This window comes from Cherax quadricarinatus, chromosome 21 (assembly GCF_038502225.1).
Source record: "Cherax quadricarinatus isolate ZL_2023a chromosome 21, ASM3850222v1, whole genome shotgun sequence".
Classification (NCBI taxonomy): Eukaryota; Metazoa; Arthropoda; class Malacostraca; order Decapoda; family Parastacidae; genus Cherax; species Cherax quadricarinatus.
In genome coordinates, this window is record NC_091312.1 from 9,801,264 (window position 1) to 9,821,598 (window position 20,335).

At 40.3% G+C, this 20,335-nt stretch overlaps 1 protein-coding gene and 1 long non-coding RNA gene across 3 annotated transcripts in view; one reads left to right on the forward strand and one right to left on the reverse strand.

The window, feature by feature from the left end:
• Positions 1-20,335, reverse strand: part of LOC128689077 (nucleolar pre-ribosomal-associated protein 1) — a 144,739-nt gene that overhangs the window by 41,443 nt on the left and 82,961 nt on the right. For both annotated transcript variants that reach the window (XM_070087207.1, XM_070087208.1), the window contains one exon: positions 195-398. In XM_070087207.1, coding sequence (XP_069943308.1) covers positions 195-398 — 204 coding nt within the window. The remainder of the gene's footprint in view (positions 1-194; positions 399-20,335) is intronic.
• LOC128689078 (uncharacterized) overlaps positions 1-20,335 on the forward strand; it is a 100,099-nt gene that overhangs the window by 36,434 nt on the left and 43,330 nt on the right. The window lies entirely within an intron of this gene.

The following is a 20,335-nucleotide window of genomic DNA, read 5'->3' on the forward strand; positions in this document are numbered from 1 at the left end:
GACCATTCACCGTATAGAACGTTTTGGTCGTAATTTAAAATAGCTGTATTAGCGAAATGCTGTAAGGTGAAACGCCATAAAGCGGGGCCCTACTGTACATCTCATAAAATTAAGAAATTTAATAAATAAATTTAGTAAATAAATCTGAAGGACCCATACAATAAAAGGATAATACTGTAAGACAATTGACCTACCTCTAAAGAAAGTCTGGTGTCAAACGTATAACAAGTCTGCATAAGTCTCTCCATATCTAGTAAACCCAATATTTGTTCAGGAGAAGGTTCTTTGAAGAGGCAAAACCCTGAGGACTCCACCCCAAAGTGAGCAATAGCAGCATCACTCCAGAGTACTGGTTGACAGCTATACATGTAACCTTTTCTTTCATATGTGTAGAGTAGCTGTTGAAGAAATAAGAAAAAGATAACATTTTGTCATGGAACATATATAATTAGTCCCTAATATTTTTTTAATTTTCAACAAAAATTTTTAAAATACAACGTACAAGAACATCCATTAAGCTGCTTTTATTTACATACGAGATTAAATGCCATAAAAACATGTTACATGTGAGACAAATGCTACAGAATTTAAAAACAACATTTCTTCTAATTTTTTTTTTCCAGCAACCAGGCTGTATCCCACTGAGGCAGGGTGACCCAAAATGAAAACCTGAAATTTCTCTTTTTAAATTTAGTAATGTATACAGAAGGGATTATTAGACCCTGCTCCTGGCATTTTATTTGCCTCTTACAACACGCATGGCTTACGGAGGAAGAATTCTGTTCCACTTCCCCATGGAGATAAGAGGGAATAAACAAGAACTAATAAGAAAATAGAAGAAAACCCAGAGGGGTGCTTATATATATGCTTGTACATATATGTGTCATAGGTAGTAGGTTGGTAGACAGCAGCCGCGCAGGGAGGTACTACCGTCCTGCCAAGCGAGTGTAAAACGAAAGCCTGTAATTGTTTTACATGATGGCAGGATTGCTGGTGTCCCTTTTTCTGTCTCATAAACATGCAAGATTTCAGGTACATCTTGCTACTTCTACTTAGACTTAGGTCACACTACACATACATGTACAAGCATATACTGTACAGTGGAACCTCTACTTGCGAGCGAGTCCACGTGCGAGTTTTTCCAAATACGAGCAGTTGATGGGTCGATTTTTTGCTTCCATACGCGAGCAAAATTTCCACAAGCGAGCAGACCTCAAGGCAGGTCCTTGACACTGGTGAGGGGCTCTTGTTCTTGATCTCAGGAATTGTATCTCATTTGTCTGGGCAATGTATGATGGAAAGATACTTCTTAATTAACGTACACCAACAATGAAAGAAATCTAAGCATAAATAATGGAGGTCACTTTTCAGCAATTAGCCACCCCTTTGCGGTAATTTCAAATGGTTTTTATGGTTGTTAGGTTGTTTTTTTGGTCTCATTTGATAGAATGGAAGATATATTAAAGAAATAGATATGATTTTAATTGCTTTCACGACAAAAAGTACCTTGAAATAGAGCTCAACCTAGGAGAAATGGTTCATTGCTTTGCTGTTTCAGAGTAAACAAATGACGTCACTGTCCATCCCAATATGCAGTCGTGAATGGGTTGACATTATTTAAACAATTATTGCAATAAGGAATAACAGTAAAGCTTATATTTGTGTGAATAAAAATTACAAATTATTTATATTATAATAATAATAATAATAATAATGAAAGAAATCTAAGCATAAATAATGGAGTTCACTTCTCAGCAATTAGCCACCCCTTAGCAGTAATTTCGAATGTTTTTTATGGTTGTATTCTCATTTTTTTGGTCTCATTTGATAGAATGGAAGATATATTACAGAAATAGATATGATTTTGATTGCTTTCACGACAAAAAGTGCCTTGAAACTGAGGTCAACCTAGGACAAATGGAATGGTCAATTGCTTGGCTGTTTCAGAGTAAAAAAATGACGTCACTGTCCATTCCAATATGCAGTCGTGAATGGGTTGACATTATTTATACAATTATTGCAATAAGGAATAACAGTAAATCTTATATTTTTTGTGTGAATAAAAATTACAAAATATTTATATAATAATAATAATAATAATAATAATAATATGTATAATAATAATAATATATATAATATTATTATTATTATTTTTTATTATCACACTGGCCGATTCCCACCAAGGCAGGGTGGCCCGAAAAAGAAAAACTTTCACCATCATTCACTCCATCACTGTCTTGCCAGAAGGGTGCTTTACACTACAGTTTTTAAACTGCAACATTAACACCCCTCCTTCAGAGTGCAGGCACTGTACTTCCCATCTCCAGGACTCAAGTCCGGCCGGCCGGTTTCCCTGAATCCCTTCATAAATGTTACTTTGCTCACACTCCAACAGCACGTCAAGTATTAAAAACCATTTGTCTCCATTCACTCCTATCAAACACGCTCACGCATGCCTGCTGGAAGTCCAAGCCCCTCGCACACAAAACCTCCTTTACCCCCTCCCTCCAACCCTTCCTAGGCCGACCCCTACCCCGCCTTCCTTCCACTACAGACTGATACACTCTTGAAGTCATTCTGTTTCGCTCCATTCTCTCTACATGTCCGAACCACCTCAACAACCCTTCCTCAGCCCTCTGGACAACAGTTTTGGTAATCCCGCACCTCCTCCTAACTTCCAAACTACGAATTCTCTGCATTATATTCACACCACACATTGCCCTCAGACATGACATCTCCACTGCCTCCAGCCTTCTCCTCGCTGCAACATTCATCACCCATGCTTCACACCCATATAAGAGCGTTGGTAAAACTATACTCTCATACATTCCCCTCTTTGCCTCCAAGGACAAAGTTCTTTGTCTCCACAGACTCCTAAGTGCACCACTCACTCTTTTTCCCTCATCAATTCTATGATTCACCTCATCTTTCATAGACCCATCCGCTGACACGTCCACTCCCAAATACAGTGGACCCCCGGTTAACGATATTTTTTCACTCCAGAAGTATGTTCAGGTGCCAGTACTGACCGAATTTGTTCCCATAAGAAATATTGTGAAGTAGATTAGTCCATTTCAGACCCCCAAACATACACGTACAAACGCACTTACATAAATACATAATTGGTCGCATTCGGAGGTAATCGTTATGCGGGGGTCCACTGTATCTGAATACGTTCACCTCCTCCATACTCTCTCCCTCCAATCTGATATTCAATCTTTCATCACCTAATCTTTTTGTTATCCTCATAACCTTACTCTTTCCTGTATTCACCTTTAATTTTCTTCTTTTGCACACCCTACCAAATTCATCCACCAATCTCTGCAGCTTCTCTTCAGAATCTCCCAAGAGCACAGTGTCATCAGCAAAGAGCAGCTGTGACAACTCCCACTTTGTGTGTGATTCTTTATCTTTTAACTCCACGCCTCTTGCCAAGACCCTCGCATTTACTTCTCTTACAACCCCATCTATAAATATATTAAACAACCACGGTGACATCACACATCCTTGTCTAAGGCCTACTTTTACTGGGAAAAAATTTCCCTCTTTCCTACATACTCTAACTTGAGCCTCACTATCCTCGTAAAAACTCTTCACTGCTTTCAGTAACCTACCTCCTACACCATACACTTGCAACATCTGCCACATTGCCCCCCTATCCACCCTGTCATACGCCTTTTCCAAATCCATAAATGCCACAAAGACCTCTTTAGCCTTATCTAAATACTGTTCACTTATATGTTTCACTGTAAACACCTGGTCCACACACCCCCTACCTTTCCTAAAGCCTCCTTGTTCATCTGCTATCCTATTCTCTGTCTTACTCTTAATTCTTTCAATTATAACTCTACCATACACTTTACCAGGTACACTCAACAGACTTATCCCCCTATAATTTTTGCACTCTCTTTTATCCCCTTTGCCTTTATACAAAGGAACTATGCATGCTCTCTGCCAATCCCTAGGTACCTTACCCTCTTCCATACATTTATTAAATAATTGCACCAACCACTCCAAAACTATATCCCCACCTGCTTTTAACATTTCTATCTTTATCCCATCAATCCCGGCTGCCTTACCCCCTTTCATTTTACCTACTGCCTCACGAACTTCCCCCACACTCACAACTGGCTCTTCCTCACTCCTACAAGATGTTATTCCTCCTTGCCCTATACACGAAATCACAGCTTCCCTATCTTCATCAACATTTAACAATTCCTCGAAATATTCCCTCCATCTTCCCAATACCTCTAACTCTCCATTTAATAACTCTCCTCTCCTATTTTTAACTGACAAATCCATTTGTTCTCTAGGCTTCCTTAACTTGTTAATCTCACTCCAAAACTTTTTCTAATTTTCAACAAAATTTGTTGATAACATCTCACCCACTCTCTCATTTGCTCTCTTTTTACATTGCTTCACCACTCTCTTAACCTCTCTCTTTTTCTCCATATACTCTTCCCTCCTTGCATCACTTCTACTTTGTAAAAACTTCTCATATGCTAACTTTTTCTCCCTTACTACTCTCTTTACATCATCATTCCACCAATCGCTCCTCTTCCCTCCTGCACCCACTTTCCTGTAACCACAAACTTCTGCTGAACACTCTAACACTACATTTTTAAACCTACCCCATACCTCTTCGACCCCATTGCCTATGCTCTCATTAGCCCATCTATCCTCCAATAGCTGTTTATATCTTACCCTAACTGCCTCCTCTTTTAGTTTATAAACCTTCACCTCTCTCTTCCCTGATGCTTCTATTCTCCTTGTATCCCATCTACCTTTTACTCTCAGTGTAGCTACAACTAGAAAGTGATCTGATATATCTGTGGCCCCTCTATAAACATGTACATCCTGAAGTCTACTCAACAGTCTTTTATCTACCAATACATAATCCAACAAACTACTGTCATTTCGCCCTACATCATATCGTGTATACTTATTTATCCTCTTTTTCTTAAAATATGTATTACCTATAACTAAACCCCTTTCTATACAAAGTTCAATCAAAGGGCTCCCATTATCATTTACACCTGGCACCCCAAACTTACCTACCACACCCTCTCTAAAAGTTTCTCCTACTTTAGCATTCAGGTCCCCTACCACAATTACTCTCTCACTTGGTTCAAAGGCTCCTATACATTCACTTAACATCTCCCAAAATCTCTCTCTCTCCTCTGCATTCCTCTCTTCTCCAGGTGCATACACACTTATTATGACCCACTTCTCGCATCCAACCTTTACTTTAATCCACATAATTCTTGAATTTACACATTCATATTCTCTTTTTTCCTTCCATAACTGATCATTTAACATTACTGCTACCCCTTCCTTTGCTCTAACTCTCTCAGATACTCCAGATTTAATCCCATTTATTTCCCCCCACTGAAACTCTCCTACCCCCTTCAGCTTTGTTTCGCTTAGAGCCAGGACATCCAACTTCTTCTCATTCATAACATCAGCAATCATCTGTTTCTTGTCATCCGCACTACATCCACGCACATTTAAGCATCCCAGTTTTATAAAGTTTTTCTTCTTCTCTTTTTTAGTAAATGTATACAGGAGAAGGGGTTACTAGCCCATTGCTCCCGGCATTTTAGTCGCCTCATACGACACGCATGGCTTACGGAGGAAAGATTCTTTTCCACTTCCCCATGGACAATAGAAGAAATAAAAAAGAACAAGAGCTATTTAGAAAAAGAAGAAAAACCTAGATGTATGTATATATATATATGCATGTGCATGTCTGTGAAGTGTGACCAAAGTGTAAGTAGGAGTAGCAAGATATCCCTGTTATCTAGCGTGTGTATTATATAATAATATAATACAATAATAATAATAATATTATTATTTCAATATTATCACACTGGCCGATTCCCACCAAGGCAGGGTGGCCCGAAAAAGAAAAACTTTCACCATCATTCACTCCATCACTGTCTTGCCAGAAGGGTGCTTTACACTACAGTTTTTAAACTGCAACATTAACACCCCTCCTTCAGAGTGCAGGCACTGTACTTCCCATCTCCAGGACTCAAGTCCGGCCTGCAGGTTTCCCTTAACCCTTTCATAAATGTAACTTTGCTCACACTCCAACAGCACGTCAAGTATTAAAAACCATTTGTCTCCATTCACTAGTATCAAACACGCTCACGCATGCCTGCTGGAAGTCCAAACCCCTCGCACACAAAACCTCCTTTACCCCCTCCCTCCAACCTTTCCTAGGCCGACCCCTACCCCGCCTTCCTTCCACTACAGACTGATACACTCTTGAAGTCATTCTCTTTCGCTCCATTCTCTCTACATGTCCGAACCACCTCAACAACCCTTCCTCAGCCCTCTGGACAACAGTTTTGGTAATCCCGCACCTCCTCTTAACTTCCAAACTACGAATTCTCTGCATTATATTCACACCACACATTGCCCTCAGACATGACATCTCCACTGCCTCCAGCCTTCTCCTCGCTGCAACATTCATCACCCATGCTTCACACCCATATAAGAGCATTGGTAAAACTATACTCTCATACATTCCCCTCTTTGCCTCCAAGGACAAAGTTCTTTGTCTCCACAGACTCCTAAGTGCACCACTCACCCTTTTCCCCTCATCAATTCTATGATTCACCTCATCTTTAATAGACCCATCCACTGACACGTCCACTCCCAAATATCTGAATACATTCACCTCCTCCATACTCTCTCCCTCCAATCTGATATCCAATCTTTCATCGCCTAATCTTTTTGTTATCCTCATAACCTTACTTTTACTGGGAAATAATTTCCCTCTTTCCTACATACTCTAACTTGAGCCTCACTATCATCGTAAAAACTTCACTGCTTTCAGTAACCTACCTCCTACACCATACACCTGCAGCATCGGCCACATTGCCCCCCTATCCACCCTGTCATATGCCTTTTCCAAATCCATAAATGCCACAAAGGCCTCTTTAGCCTTATCTAAATACTGTTCACTTATATGTTTCACTGTAAACACCTGGTCCACACACCCCCTACCTTTCCTAAAGCCTCCTTGTTCATCTGCTATCCTATTCTCCGTCTTACTCTTAATTCTTTCAATAATAACTCTACAATACACTTTACCAGGTATACTCAACAGACTTATCCCCCTATAATTTTTGCACTCTCTTTTGTCCCCTTTGCCTTTATACAAAGGAACTATGCATGCTCTCTGAAAATCCCTAGGTACCTTACCCTCTTCCATACATTTATTAAATAATTGCACCAACCACTCCAAAACTATATCCCCACCTGCTTTTAACATTTCTAAATTTATCCCATCAATCCCGGCTGCCTTACCCCCTTTCATTTTACCTACTGCCTCACGAACTTCCCCCCCACTCACAACTGGCTCTTCCTCACTCCTACAAGATGTTATTCCTCCTTGCCCTATACACGAAATCACAGCTTCCCTATCTTCATCAACATTTAACAATTCCTCGAAATATTCCCTCCATCTTCCCAATACCTCTAACTCTCCATTTAATAACTCTCCTCTCCTATTTTTAACTGACAAATCCATTTGTTCTCTAGGCTTCCTTAACTTGTCAATCTCACTCCAAAACTTTTTCTTATTTTCAACAAAATTTGTTGATAACATCTCACCTACTCTCTCATTTGCTCTCTTTTTCCATTGCCTCACCACTCTCTTAACCTCTCTCTTTTTCTCCATATACTCTTCCCTCCTTGCATCACTTCTACTTTGTAAAAACTTCTCATATGCTAACTTTTTCTCCCTTACTACTCTCTTTACATCATCATTCCACCAATCGCTCCTCTTCCCTCCCGCACCCACTTTCCTGTAACCACAAACTTCTGCTGAACACTCTAACATTACATTTTTAAACCTACCCCATACTTCTTCGACCCCACTGCCTATGCTCTCATTAGCCCATCTATCCTCCAATAGCTGTTTATATCTTACCCTAACTGCCTCCTCTTTTAGTTTATAAACCTTCACCTCTCTCTTCCCTGATGCTTCTATTCTCCTTGTATCCCATCTACCTTTTACTCTCAGTGTAGCTACAACTAGAAAGTGATCTGATATATCTGTGGCCCCTCTATAAACATGTACATCCTGAAGTCTACTCAACAGTCTTTTATCTACCAATACATAATCCAACAAGCTACTGTCATTTCGCCCTACATCATATCTTGTATACTTATTTATCCTCTTTTTCTTAAAATATGTATTACCTATAACTAAACCCCTTTCTATACAAAGTTCAATCAAAGGGCTCCCATTTTAATCCCATTTATTTCCCCCCACCGAAACTCCCCTATCCCCTTCAGCTTTGTTTCGCTTAGGGCCAGGGCATCCAACTTCTTTTCATTCATAACATCAGCAATCATCTGTTTCTTGTCATCCGCACTACATCCACGCACATTCAAGCATCCCAGTTTTATAAAGTTTTTCTTCTTCTCTTTTTTAGTAAATGTCCACAGGAGAAGGGGTTACTAGCCCATTGCTCCCGGCATTTTAGTCGCCTCATACGACACGCATGGCTTACGGAGGAGATTCTTTTCCACTTCCCCATGGACAATAGAAGAAATAAAGAAGAACAAGAGCTATTTAGAAAAAGGAGAAAAACCTAGATGTATGTATATATATATATATATGCATGTGCGTGTCTGTGAAGTGTGACCAAAGTGTAAGTAGGAGTAGCAAGATATCCCTGTTATCTAGTGTGTTTATGAGACAGAAAAAGAAACCAGCAATCCTACCATCATGCAAAACAGTTACAGGTTTCTGTTTCACAGTCATCTGGCAGGACGGTAGTACTTCCCTGGGTGGTTGCTGTCTACCAACCTACTACCTACATAATAATAATATATGTATAATAATAATAATACATATATAATAATAATGTACTACATATAACAATTATAATAGACGGCTTCAAAAGGCCGTCACTAGATGGCAGTGTTTACCACAACAAAGAGGGAGGGGTTGTGGCCGCCTCCACCTGTTACATAATGACATATTTTATTCATTCTAGAGCATACAGGTCTCCCTCAACATTTGCATTTTCAACTTTCGCGGGCTTCACACATTCGCGAATTCCCAACCACCAAATTCCCAGCTGCCAAATCATATTTAAGTTTACCACCACGAGTCCTTACTACCCTCCCTCCGACCCTTGCAACTGGCAGCCAGCCCTCCCACCACTGTGTGGTGAGTGTTTTGTTTGTTCATTATTTGCTATTAAACTACAGTATAAATAATGTAAACCCATCCATGACTGCATATTAGAATGGCTATTCGGACAGGTATTGGAAGGTGACATCATGTGTTTACTCTTGAACACAGCAAAGAATCAAACATTTCTGCTACTGCTAATAATAATAATAATAATAATAATAATAATAATATTAATATAATAATAATAATAATAATAATAATAATAATAATAATAATAATAATAATAATAAATACGATAGAATTGAAGAAGGAAATTGTACAAAAATACGAGGGATGAAGCAGTGGTGGAGGAAGTGGTTGACGCAGCGTCAGTGTGGCTTTGTTTATGCTGGAGTGAGTATTAGTCTCCCTGCTCTTCCAAACATTTCACAATAATTCATTGTATTTGGTGCTTGTAGATTGAGTGTGACTGGAGTGGTTGAGGCAGTGGTAGAGGCAGTGATAGATGCAGTGGTAGAGGCAGTGGTTGAGGCAGTGATAGAGGCAGTGGGTGAGGCAGTGATAGAGGCAGTGGGTGAGGCAGTGGGTGAGGCAGTGGGTGAGGCAGTGGGTGAGGCAGTGGGTGAGGCAGTGGGTGAGGCAGTGGGTGAGGCAGTGGTAGAGGCAGTGGTAGAGGCAGTGATAGAGGCAGTGATAGAGGCAGTGATAGAGGCAGTGATAGAGGCAGTGGGTGAGGCAGTGGGTGAGGCAGTGGGTGAGGCAGTGGGTGAGGCAGTGGGTGAGGCAGTGGGTGAGGCAGTGGTAGAGGCAATGATAGAGGCAGTGGGTGAGGCAGCAGTTGAGGCAGTGGTAGAGACAGTGGTAGAGGCAGTGATAGAGGCAGTGATATTTACTAACATATAATAATAGTACATTATGAATAACATTTTTTATTATTATTATTATAAATGTTATTAATATTAACATGTACTATTATTATTTATAACATATATGTTAGTAAATACCACTGCCTCACCCACTGCCTCTACCACTGCCTCAACCACTCCAGTCACACTCAATCTACAAGCACCAAATACAATGAATTATTGTGAAATGTTTGGAAGAGCAGGGAGACTAATGCTAACTCCAGCATAAACAAAGCCACACTGATGATGTGTCAACCACTTCCTCCACCACTGCTTCAGCCCTCGTATTTTTGTACAATTTCCTTCTTCAATTCTATCGTATTTATTATTATTATTATTTTTATATTATTATTATTTTTATATTATTATTATTATTATTAGCAGTAGCAGAAATGTTTGATTCTTTGCTGTGTTCAAGAGTAAACACATGATGTCACCTTCCAATACCTGTCCGAATAGCCATTCCAATATGCAGTCATAAATGGGTTTACATTATTTATACTGTAGTTTAAAAGCAAATAATGAACAAACAAAACACTCACCACACTGGTGGGAGGGCTGGCTGCCAGTTGTGGAGGGTCGGAGGGAGGGTAGTAGGGACTTGCAGTGGTGGAGGCAGTGGTATTTAATAACATACATGTTGTTAAGGCATAACGTATGTGTTTAGGAAAATTTATGACATTTTCATGTATTGTATGATTGTTCATGGTTCAACAAGTTAAGGAAGCAGTATTGTATTATATTTCCCTACAATATATTGGGGCATCAAACATTCACGGTTTTTCAACATTCGCTAGGCTCTTGATCCCCTAACCCTCGTGAATGTTGAGGGAGACCTGTATATCATGTTTCTATGTTATTTTTATTGTTTGTTACGTCATATTAGATGAACTGTGATATATAAATAAGCCGTATAGATGATATTAGCGAAATTATTCATGAAGTATTTTGCCCGGTCTCCAGACAAACTCTCGCCCACCGCCGACACCGCCCATACCACTACATGAATGACATATTTTATTCATTCTAGAGTATATATCACGTTTCTATATTATTTATATTGTTTATTATGTCATATTAGATGAAGTGAGATAGATAAATAAGCCTTAGAGTTGATATTAGCGAAATTATTGAAGTACAGAATTCCACTGGAGCGGATTAATTGCATTTCAATTAATTTAAATGAGGAAAATTGACTCTGCAAACGAGCAAATCCAGTTGCGAGCAAGGTCATGGAATGGATTAAACTTGCAAGCAGAGGTTCCACTGTATATACATACCCCTCTGGGTTTTCTTCTATTTTCTTTCTAGTTCTTGTTCTTGTTTATTTCCTCTTATCTCCATGGGTAAGTGGAATAGAATTCTTCCTCCATAAGCCATGCATGTCGTAAGAGGCAACTAAAATGCCGGGAGCAAGGGGCTAGTAACCCCTTCTCCTGTATATATTACTAAATTTAAAAGGAGAAACTTTCGTTTTTCCTTCTGGGCCACCCCACCTCAGTGGGATACGGCTGGTGCGTTGAAAGAAAGACATATGTTTACAGTAGTAGGTTGGTAGACAGCAACCACTCAGGGAGGTACTTTAAGTAACTACCTTAGTTCATATATTTACATTTGTTAAAATAATTAAGGTGCCATTTCAGGTGCTAGTGTAATACTTTCATTATTTTACTGTTATATTCCCTAGCTCCTTTATTTTTTAGCTTTAGAATATTTACATTGTTTTATTCTTAAGTCTAGTTATAGAATCACTCTCAATCTTATGATTACAAGCATTGATCCTGATACCAACTTCTTACTAAATGACTTACATGAATCCAAAAGCAACTGTTATTATTACACAGCAGAATAAGCAAAGGCATGTCTCGGAGCCAACAACAACATAACTGTTTTTAACTACAATGTCAGATCTTTAAGCAAACACTATGATGACCTCACAGCATTACTAAATTCCCTGCATGCCAGTATGTCCATCATCACTCTCACCAAAACTTGGCTAAAGCCTGATGCTACAGATGTCTATGCCATTCCTGGTTACACAGCCATACACAACTGTAGGCCAGAATAGCAAGGGGGTGGCACAGGTACATACCACTCAGACCAACTTGAATGTATCAATAATACTTGCAGAAGGGATGAACATGGGGAATATATAATAGCTAAATTTAAATCCAAATACATACAAAAAAACCTATCACAGTGATAAACATATACAGAGTGCCACAGTCAAATATTAACCAATTTAGTGAAAAACTAGGAAGCATGATAACTGATGCACACATGAACAAAGACCACTTACTGCTTACAGGAGGCTTCAATATAAATCTCCTGCAAGACCAGGACCCACAAGTAACTGAATTCACAAACACTATGAGCAACTGCTTGCTGCTACCAACAGTAACAAAACCTACAAGAATCTTGGAGACTAGTATTTCCTTATATACCTTTGAAGAGTTTCGAGAGTTTATCTACTCTCTGAGCCTGGCCATGGGCCAGGCTCGTCTGGTGCTTGCTTGGTCAACCAGGCTGTTGCTGCTGGAGGCCCGCTGCCCCACATATCCATCACAGCCTGGCTGATCTGGCACCTGGTAAAGATACTTGTCCAGTTTCCTCTTGAAGGCTTCTACACTGGTTCCAGTCGTGTTTCTGATATCTTCTGGTAAGATGTTGAATAGTCTGGGACCAACGGATGTTGATACAGTGTTCCCTTATTGTCCCCACCGCACCCCTGCTCCTCACTGGGTTTATTTTACACATCCTCCTATATCTCTCACTCCAGTATGTTGTTATGGTAGTGTGCAGATTTGGGACCAAGCCCTCGAGTACCTTCCAGGTACAGTGGACCCCTGGTTCGCGAAGCCATCAGTATCCGATAAATCCGGTATCTGAAGCATTATATTGCAAAAAATTTGCCTCAGTTCCAGTTACAAAACCCGGTATGCGATACGAATCATACGAGACGTGTCCACGTGTGGCCTGAACTGCCCCGTGTGTGCCAGTGTTTACAAGCCAGCCAGTGTGCACGCAACTAAGGATACATTCAGTACATTCCATATTATCCATATTATCACTGTTTTTGGTGCTTGTTTCTGCAAAATAAGTCACCATGGGCCCCAAGAAAGCTTCTAGTGCCAATCCTTCAAGAAAAAAGGTGCTAATGACTATTGAAATGAAGAAAGAGATAATTGCAAAGTATGAAAGTGGAGTGCGTGTGTCGGACCTGGCCAAGTTGTATAGTAAACCCCAATCAACCATCTCTACTATAGTGAGCAGGAAAACTGCAATCAAGGAAGCTGTTCTTGCAAAAGGTGCAACTGTGATTACGAAACAGCGACTGCAAGTGTTAGAAAATGTTGAGAGACTGTTATTGGTGTGGATAAATGAAAAACAGATAGCAGGAGATAGCATCTCTCAAGCGATCTTTTGTGAAAAGGCTAGGCAGATGCATGAGGATTTAATTAGAAAAATGCCTGCAACTAGTGGTGATTTGAGTGAATTTATGGCCAGCAAAGGTTGGTTTGAAAGGTTTAAGAATTGTAGTGGCATACATAGTGTGATTAGGTATGGTGAGGCTGCCAGTTCAGACCAAAAAGCAGCTTAAAAATATGTGCATGAATTCAAGGAGTTGAATTCAAAATATGTTGTGCGACAGAAGTCCAGTGACTCTCAAGCTGGTCCTAGTGGCATTAAAAGAAGAAGGGAAGTAACCCCGGAAAAGGACTTGCTACCTCAAGTCCTAATGGAGGAGGATTCCCCTTCTAAACATCAAAAACTTCGACACTCTCCCCTCCTCCCATCCCATCAATCATCACCAGATCTTCATTAAAGGTAAGTGTTAATTATTCTATTGTGATTATTCTATTGTTATTATTGTTATTGTAACTGTTTTGCATGATGGTAGGATTGCTGGTTTCTTTTTCTGTCTCATAAACACGCTAGATAACAGGGATATCTTGCTACTCCTACTTACACTTTGGTCACACTTCACAGACACGCACATGCATATATATATACATACATCTAGGTTTTTCTCCTTTTTCTAAATAGCTCTTGTTCCTCTTTATTTCTTCTATTGTCCATGGGGAAGTGGAAAAGAATCTTTCCTCCATAAGCCAGGCGTGTCGTATGAGGCGACTAAAATGCCGGGAGCAATGGGCTAGTAACCCCTTCTCCTGTAGACATTTACTAAAAAAGAGAAGAAGAAAAACTTTATAAAACTGGGATGCTTAAATGTGCGTGGATGTAGTGCGGATGACAAAAAACAGATGATTGCTTATGTTATGAATGAAAAGAAGTTGGATGTCCTGGCCCTGAGCAAAACAAAGCTGAAGGGGGTAGGGGAGTTTCGGTGGGGGGAAATAAATGGGATTAAATCTGGAGTATCTGAGAGAGTTAGAGCAAAGGAAGGGGTAGCAGTAATGTTGAATGATCAGTTATGGAAGGAGAAAAGAGAGTATGAATGTGTAAATTCAAGAATTATGTGGATTAAAGTAAAGGTTGGATGCGAGAAGTGGGTCATAATAAGCGTGTATGCACCTGGAGAAGAGAGGAATGCAGAGGAGAGAGAGAGATTTTGGGAGATGTTAAGTGAATGTATAGGAGCTTTTGAACCAAGTGAGAGAGTAATTGTGGTAGGGGATCTGAATGCTAAAGTAGGAGAAACTTTTAGAGAGGGTGTGGTAGGTAAGTTTGGGGTGCCAGGTATAAATGATAATGGGAGCCCTTTGATTGAACTTTGTATAGAAAGGGGTTTAGTTATAGGTAATACATATTTTAAGAAAAAGAGGATAAATAAGTATACAAGATATGATGTAGGGCGAAATGACAGTAGTTTGTTGGATTATGAATTGGTAGATAAAAGACTGTTGAGTAGACTTCAGGATGTACATGTTTATAGAGGGGCCACAGATATATCAGATCACTTTTTAGTTGTAGCTACACTGAGAGTAAAAGGCAGATGGGATACAAGGAGAATAGAAGCATCAGGGAAGAGAGAGGTGAAGGTTTATAAACTAAAAGAGGAGGCAGTTAGGGTAAGATATAAACAGCTATTGGAGGATAGATGGGCTAATGAGAGCATAGGCAATGGGGTCGAGGAGGTATGGGGTAGGTTTAAAAATGTAGTGTTAGATGTTCAGCAGAAGTTTGTGGTTACAGGAAAGTGGGTGCGGGAGGGAAGAGGAGCGATTGGTGGAATGATGATGTGAAGAGAGTAGTAAGGGAGAAAAAGTTAGCATATGAGAAGTTTTTACAAAGTAGAAGTGATGCAAGGAGGGAAGAGTATATGGAGAAAAAGAGAGAGGTTAAGAGAGTGGTGAAGCAATGTAAAAAGAGAGCAAATGAGAGAGTGGGTGAGATGTTATCAACAAATTTTGTTGAAAATAAGAAAAAGTTTTGGAGTGAGATTAACAAGTTAAGAAAGCCTAGAGAACAAATGGATTTGTCAGTTAAAAATAGGAGAGGAGAGTTATTAAATGGAGAGTTAGAGGTATTGGGAAGATGGAGGGAATATTTTGAGGAACTGTTAAATGTTGATGAAGATAGGGAAGCTGTGATTTCGTGTATAGGGCAAGGAGGAACAACATCTTGTAGGAGTGAGGAAGAGCCAGTTGTGAGTGTGGGGGAAGTTCGTGAGGCAGTAGGTAAAACGAAAGGGGGTAAGGCAGCCGGGATTGATGGGATAAAGATAGAAATGTTAAAAGCAGGTGGGGATATAGTTTTGGAGTGGTTGGTGCAATTATTTAATAAATGTATGGAAGAGGGTAAGGTACCTAGGGATTGGCAGAGAGCATGCATAGTTCCTTTGTATAAAGGCAAAGGGGATAAAAGAGAGTGCAAAAGTTATAGGGGGATAAGTCTGTTGAGTCCTCCATGGGGAAGTGGAACAGAATTCTTCCTCCGTAAGCCATGCGTGTTGTAAGAGGCGACTAAAATGCCGGGAGCAAGGGGCTAGTAACCCCTTCTCCTGTATATATTACTAAATTTAAAAAGAGAAACTTTAGTTTTTTCTTTTGGGCCACCCCGCCTCGGTGGGATACGGCTGGTATGTTGAAAGAAGTCTGTTGAGTATATCTGGCAAAGTGTATGGTAGAGTTATTATTGAAAGAATTAAGAGTAAGATGGAGAATAGGATAGCAGATGAACAAGGAGGCTTTAGGAAAGGTAGGGGGTGTGTGGACCAGGTGTTTACAGTGAAACATATAAGTGAACAGTATTTAGATAAGGCTAAAGAGGCCTTTGTGGCATTTATGGATTTGGAAAAGGCGTATGACAGGGTGGATAGGGGGGCAATGTGGCAGATGTTGCAGGTGTATGGTGTAGGAGGTAGGTTACTGAAAGCAGTGAAGAGTTTGTACGAGGATAGTGAGGCTCAAGTTAGAGTATGTAGGAAAGAGGGAAATTATTTCCCAGTAAAAGTAGGCCTTAGACAAGGATGTGTGATGTCACCGTGGTTGTTTAATATATTTATAGATGGGGTTGTAAGAGAAGTAAATGCGAGGGCCTTGGCAAGAGGCGTGGAGTTAAAAGATAAAGAATCACACAAAGTGGGAGTTGTCACAGTTGCTCTTTGCTGATGACACTGTGCTCTTGGGAGATTCTGAAGAGAAGTTGCAGAGATTGGTGGATGAATTTGGTAGGGTGTGCAAAAGAAAAAAATTGAAAGTGAATACAGGAAAGAGTAAGCTTATGAGGATAACATAAAGATTAGGTGATGAAAGATTGGATATCAGATTGGAGGGAGAGAGTATGGAGGAGGTGAATGTATTCAGATATTTGGGAGTGGACGTGTCAGCGGATGGGTCTATGAAAGATGAGGTGAATCATAGAATTGATGAGGGGAAAAGGGTGAGTGGTGCACTTAGGAGTCTGTGGAGACAAAGAACTTTGTCCTTGGAGGCAAAGAGAGGAATGTATGAGAGTATAGTTTTACCAACGCTCTTATATGGGTGTGAAGCATGGGTGATGAATGTTGCAGCGAGAAGGCTGGAGGCAGTGGAGATGTCATGTCTGAGAGCAATGTGTGGTGTGAATATAATGCAGAGAATTCGTAGTTTGGAAGTTAGGAGAAGGTGCGGGATTACCAAAACTGTTGTCCAGCGGGCTGAGGAAGGGTTGTTGAGGTGGTTCGGACATGTGGAGAGAATGGAGCGAAACAGAATAACTTCAAGAGTGTATCAGTCTGTAGTGGAAGGAAGGCGGGGTAGGGGTCGGCCTAGGAAAGATTGGAGGGAGGGGGTAAAGGAGGTTTTGTGTGCGAGGGGCTTGGACTTCCAGCAGGCATGCGTGAGCGTGTTTGATAGGAGTGAATGGAGACAAATGGTTTTTAATACTTGATGTGCTGTTGGAGTGTGAGCAAAGTAACATTTATGAAGGGGTTCAGGGAAACCGGCAGGCCGGACTTGAGTCCTGGAGATGGGAAGTACGGTGCCTGCACTCTGAAGGAGGGGTGTTAATGTTGCAGTTTAAAAACTGAAGTGTAAAGCACCCTTCTGGCAAGACAGTGATGGAGTGAATGATGGTGAAAGTTTTTCTTTTTCGGGCCACCCTGCCTTGGTGGGAATCGGCCAGTGTGATAAAAAAAAAAAAAAAAATATTATATTGCATTTAACTTAATATTTCATGTGGTAAAAGTTTTTTTCATACTTTTGGGTGTCTTGCACGGATTAATTTGATTTCCATTATTTCTTATGGGGAAAATAGATTCGCTTTCCGATAATTTTGGTTTACGATGAGCTCTCAGGAACGGATTAATATCGTGAACCAGGGGTCCACTGTATATATTATCATGTACCTCTCTCTCCTCCTCTCCAATGAATACATGTTCAAGACTTGCAGGCGTTCCCAGTAGTTTAGGTGTTTTACAGGCTCAATGTGAGCCGTAAACGATCTGTGTATTTGTTCCAGTTCAGATATTTCTCCTGCCTTGAATGGGGCCATCAGCACTGAGCAATATTCTAAGTGAGGGAGCACTAGCGATTTGAAGTGTCACCATCGGCATTATTTCCCTTGTTTTGAAAGTTCTTAATACCCACCCCGTCATCTTCCTGGCTGTCGTGATCTTCGTCTTGTTATGGTCTTTAAAAGAAAGGTCCGCTGACATAATTATTCCCAAGTCTTTTACGTGTTCCTTGTGTTCTATTTGGTGACCCTCTTGAGTTTTGTATATAGTGCTCCTTTTGAGTTCTTCATTCTTTCCATATCTAAGCAGCTGGAACTTACCACCATTGAATGTCATGTTGTTCGCCACTGCCGACTGGAAAACCCTGTTTATGTCTTCCTGTACTTTTTCAGTGTCCTCTACCATACTGACTTTTATGCTTATTTTAGTGTCATCTGCAAATGATGATACAAAAGTGTGCTGGGTGTTTTTGTCTATGTCTGCCATGAGGATGACACACAGCAGAGGTGCCAGGACAGTGCCTTGGGGCACTGAGCTTTTGACCTCGCTGATGCTGGATCTTGCCCTGTTCACTACTACTTTTCGTGTTGTGTGTATTAGGCAACCGAAAATTCATCTCCCTACCTTCCCCGTAATGCCCATGGCCTTCATTTTGTTCGCTATATTAGACAACATCTGGACCAACACCATATCCCCTTTAAAATCAGGCATAATCACAGATAACACCACAGACCACTACCCTACCTTTCTCATAACCAATCTAGGTAAATTACCCCAAGACACTAATAGTTACCTTCAGACTTCATAATGAGACAGCTATTAATAACTTCACAACAGCAATGACAAACATCGACTAGCAAACCAAGCTAGAGATCTATACAGATACTGACGAATGTACTAATAATTTTCTAAAAAATACCCAGTACAGTGGACCCCCGGTTAACGATATTTTTTCACTCCAGAAGTATGTTCAGGTGCCAGTACTGACCGAATTTGTTCCCATAAGAAATATTGTGAAGTAGATTAGTCCATTTCAGACACCCAAACATACACGTACAAACGCACTTACTTAAATACACTTACATAATTGGTCGCATTCGGAGGTAATCGTTATGCGGGGGTCCACTGTACCTCTATAACATGCATTTCCCTAAAAAAAACTAAACAGATCACAGATAAGAGACTGAACAGTCCCTGGCTAACACCCAGCATCCTCAAATCCATAAATATAAAGCACCTATATGAAAAACAATACAGAATGAGACAAATAACGAGAGACCAAACAAAATGTTACTCGTCAGTCCTAACCAGCCTTACAAGAAGGGTAAAAAAATTGTATTATGAGAACAGATTACTTAACTTAAAAGGTGATATGAAAAAGACCTGGAAAACCCTATCTGAAATTCTAGGAACTAAAAAGTTATCAGGAAACAGAACAATCAAACTAACAAAACCAGATGAACCCCTACTCCCACCTACTGAAACAGCAAACAGACTCAATGGTTTCTTCTCCACCACAGAAAAAAAACCTGGCGAGCAAAATACCAAGCTCAAACACCCCACCTAACAACTACCTCATTGGCACCTACCTGAACACACTATTCCTAGCTCTGACCAACCCAACAGAAATCTCACTTATTATCACCACACTAAAGAACAAGGCAGGAGACTTAAATAATTTTTTTTTTTTCAACAAGTTGGCCATCTCCCACCGAGGCAGGGTGCCCCAAAAAGAAAACACTTTCATCATCATTCAAAACTTTCACCTCACTCATACATAATTACTGTTTTTGCAGAGGTGCCCAGAACACAACAGTTTAGAAGCATATAAGTATAAAGATAAACAACATATCCCTCCAAACTGCCAATAACCCAAACCACTCCTTTAAAGTGCAGGAACTGTACTTCCCATTTTCAGTACTCAAGTCCAGCTATATAAAAATAATTGGTTTCCCTAAATCTCTTCACTAAACATTACTTTGCTCACACTCCAACAGCTCATCAGGTCCCAAATACCATTCGTCTCCATTCACTCCTATCTAACATCCTTACGCATGCTTGCTGGAAGTCCAAGCCCCTCGCCCACAAAACGTCCTTCACCCCCTCCCTTCAGCCTTTTTGAGGACAACCACTAACCCACCTTCCTTCCCCTACATATTTATACTTTCACCATGTCAGTCTACTTTGATCCATTCTCTCTAAATGACCAAACCACCTCAACAACCCCTCTTCAGCCCTCTGACTAATACTTTTATTAACTTCACACCTTCTCCTAATTTCCACACTCCGAATTCTCTGCATAATATTTACATCACATATTGCCTTAGACGGGACATCTCCACTGCCTCCACTCGCCTCCTTTCTGCACCA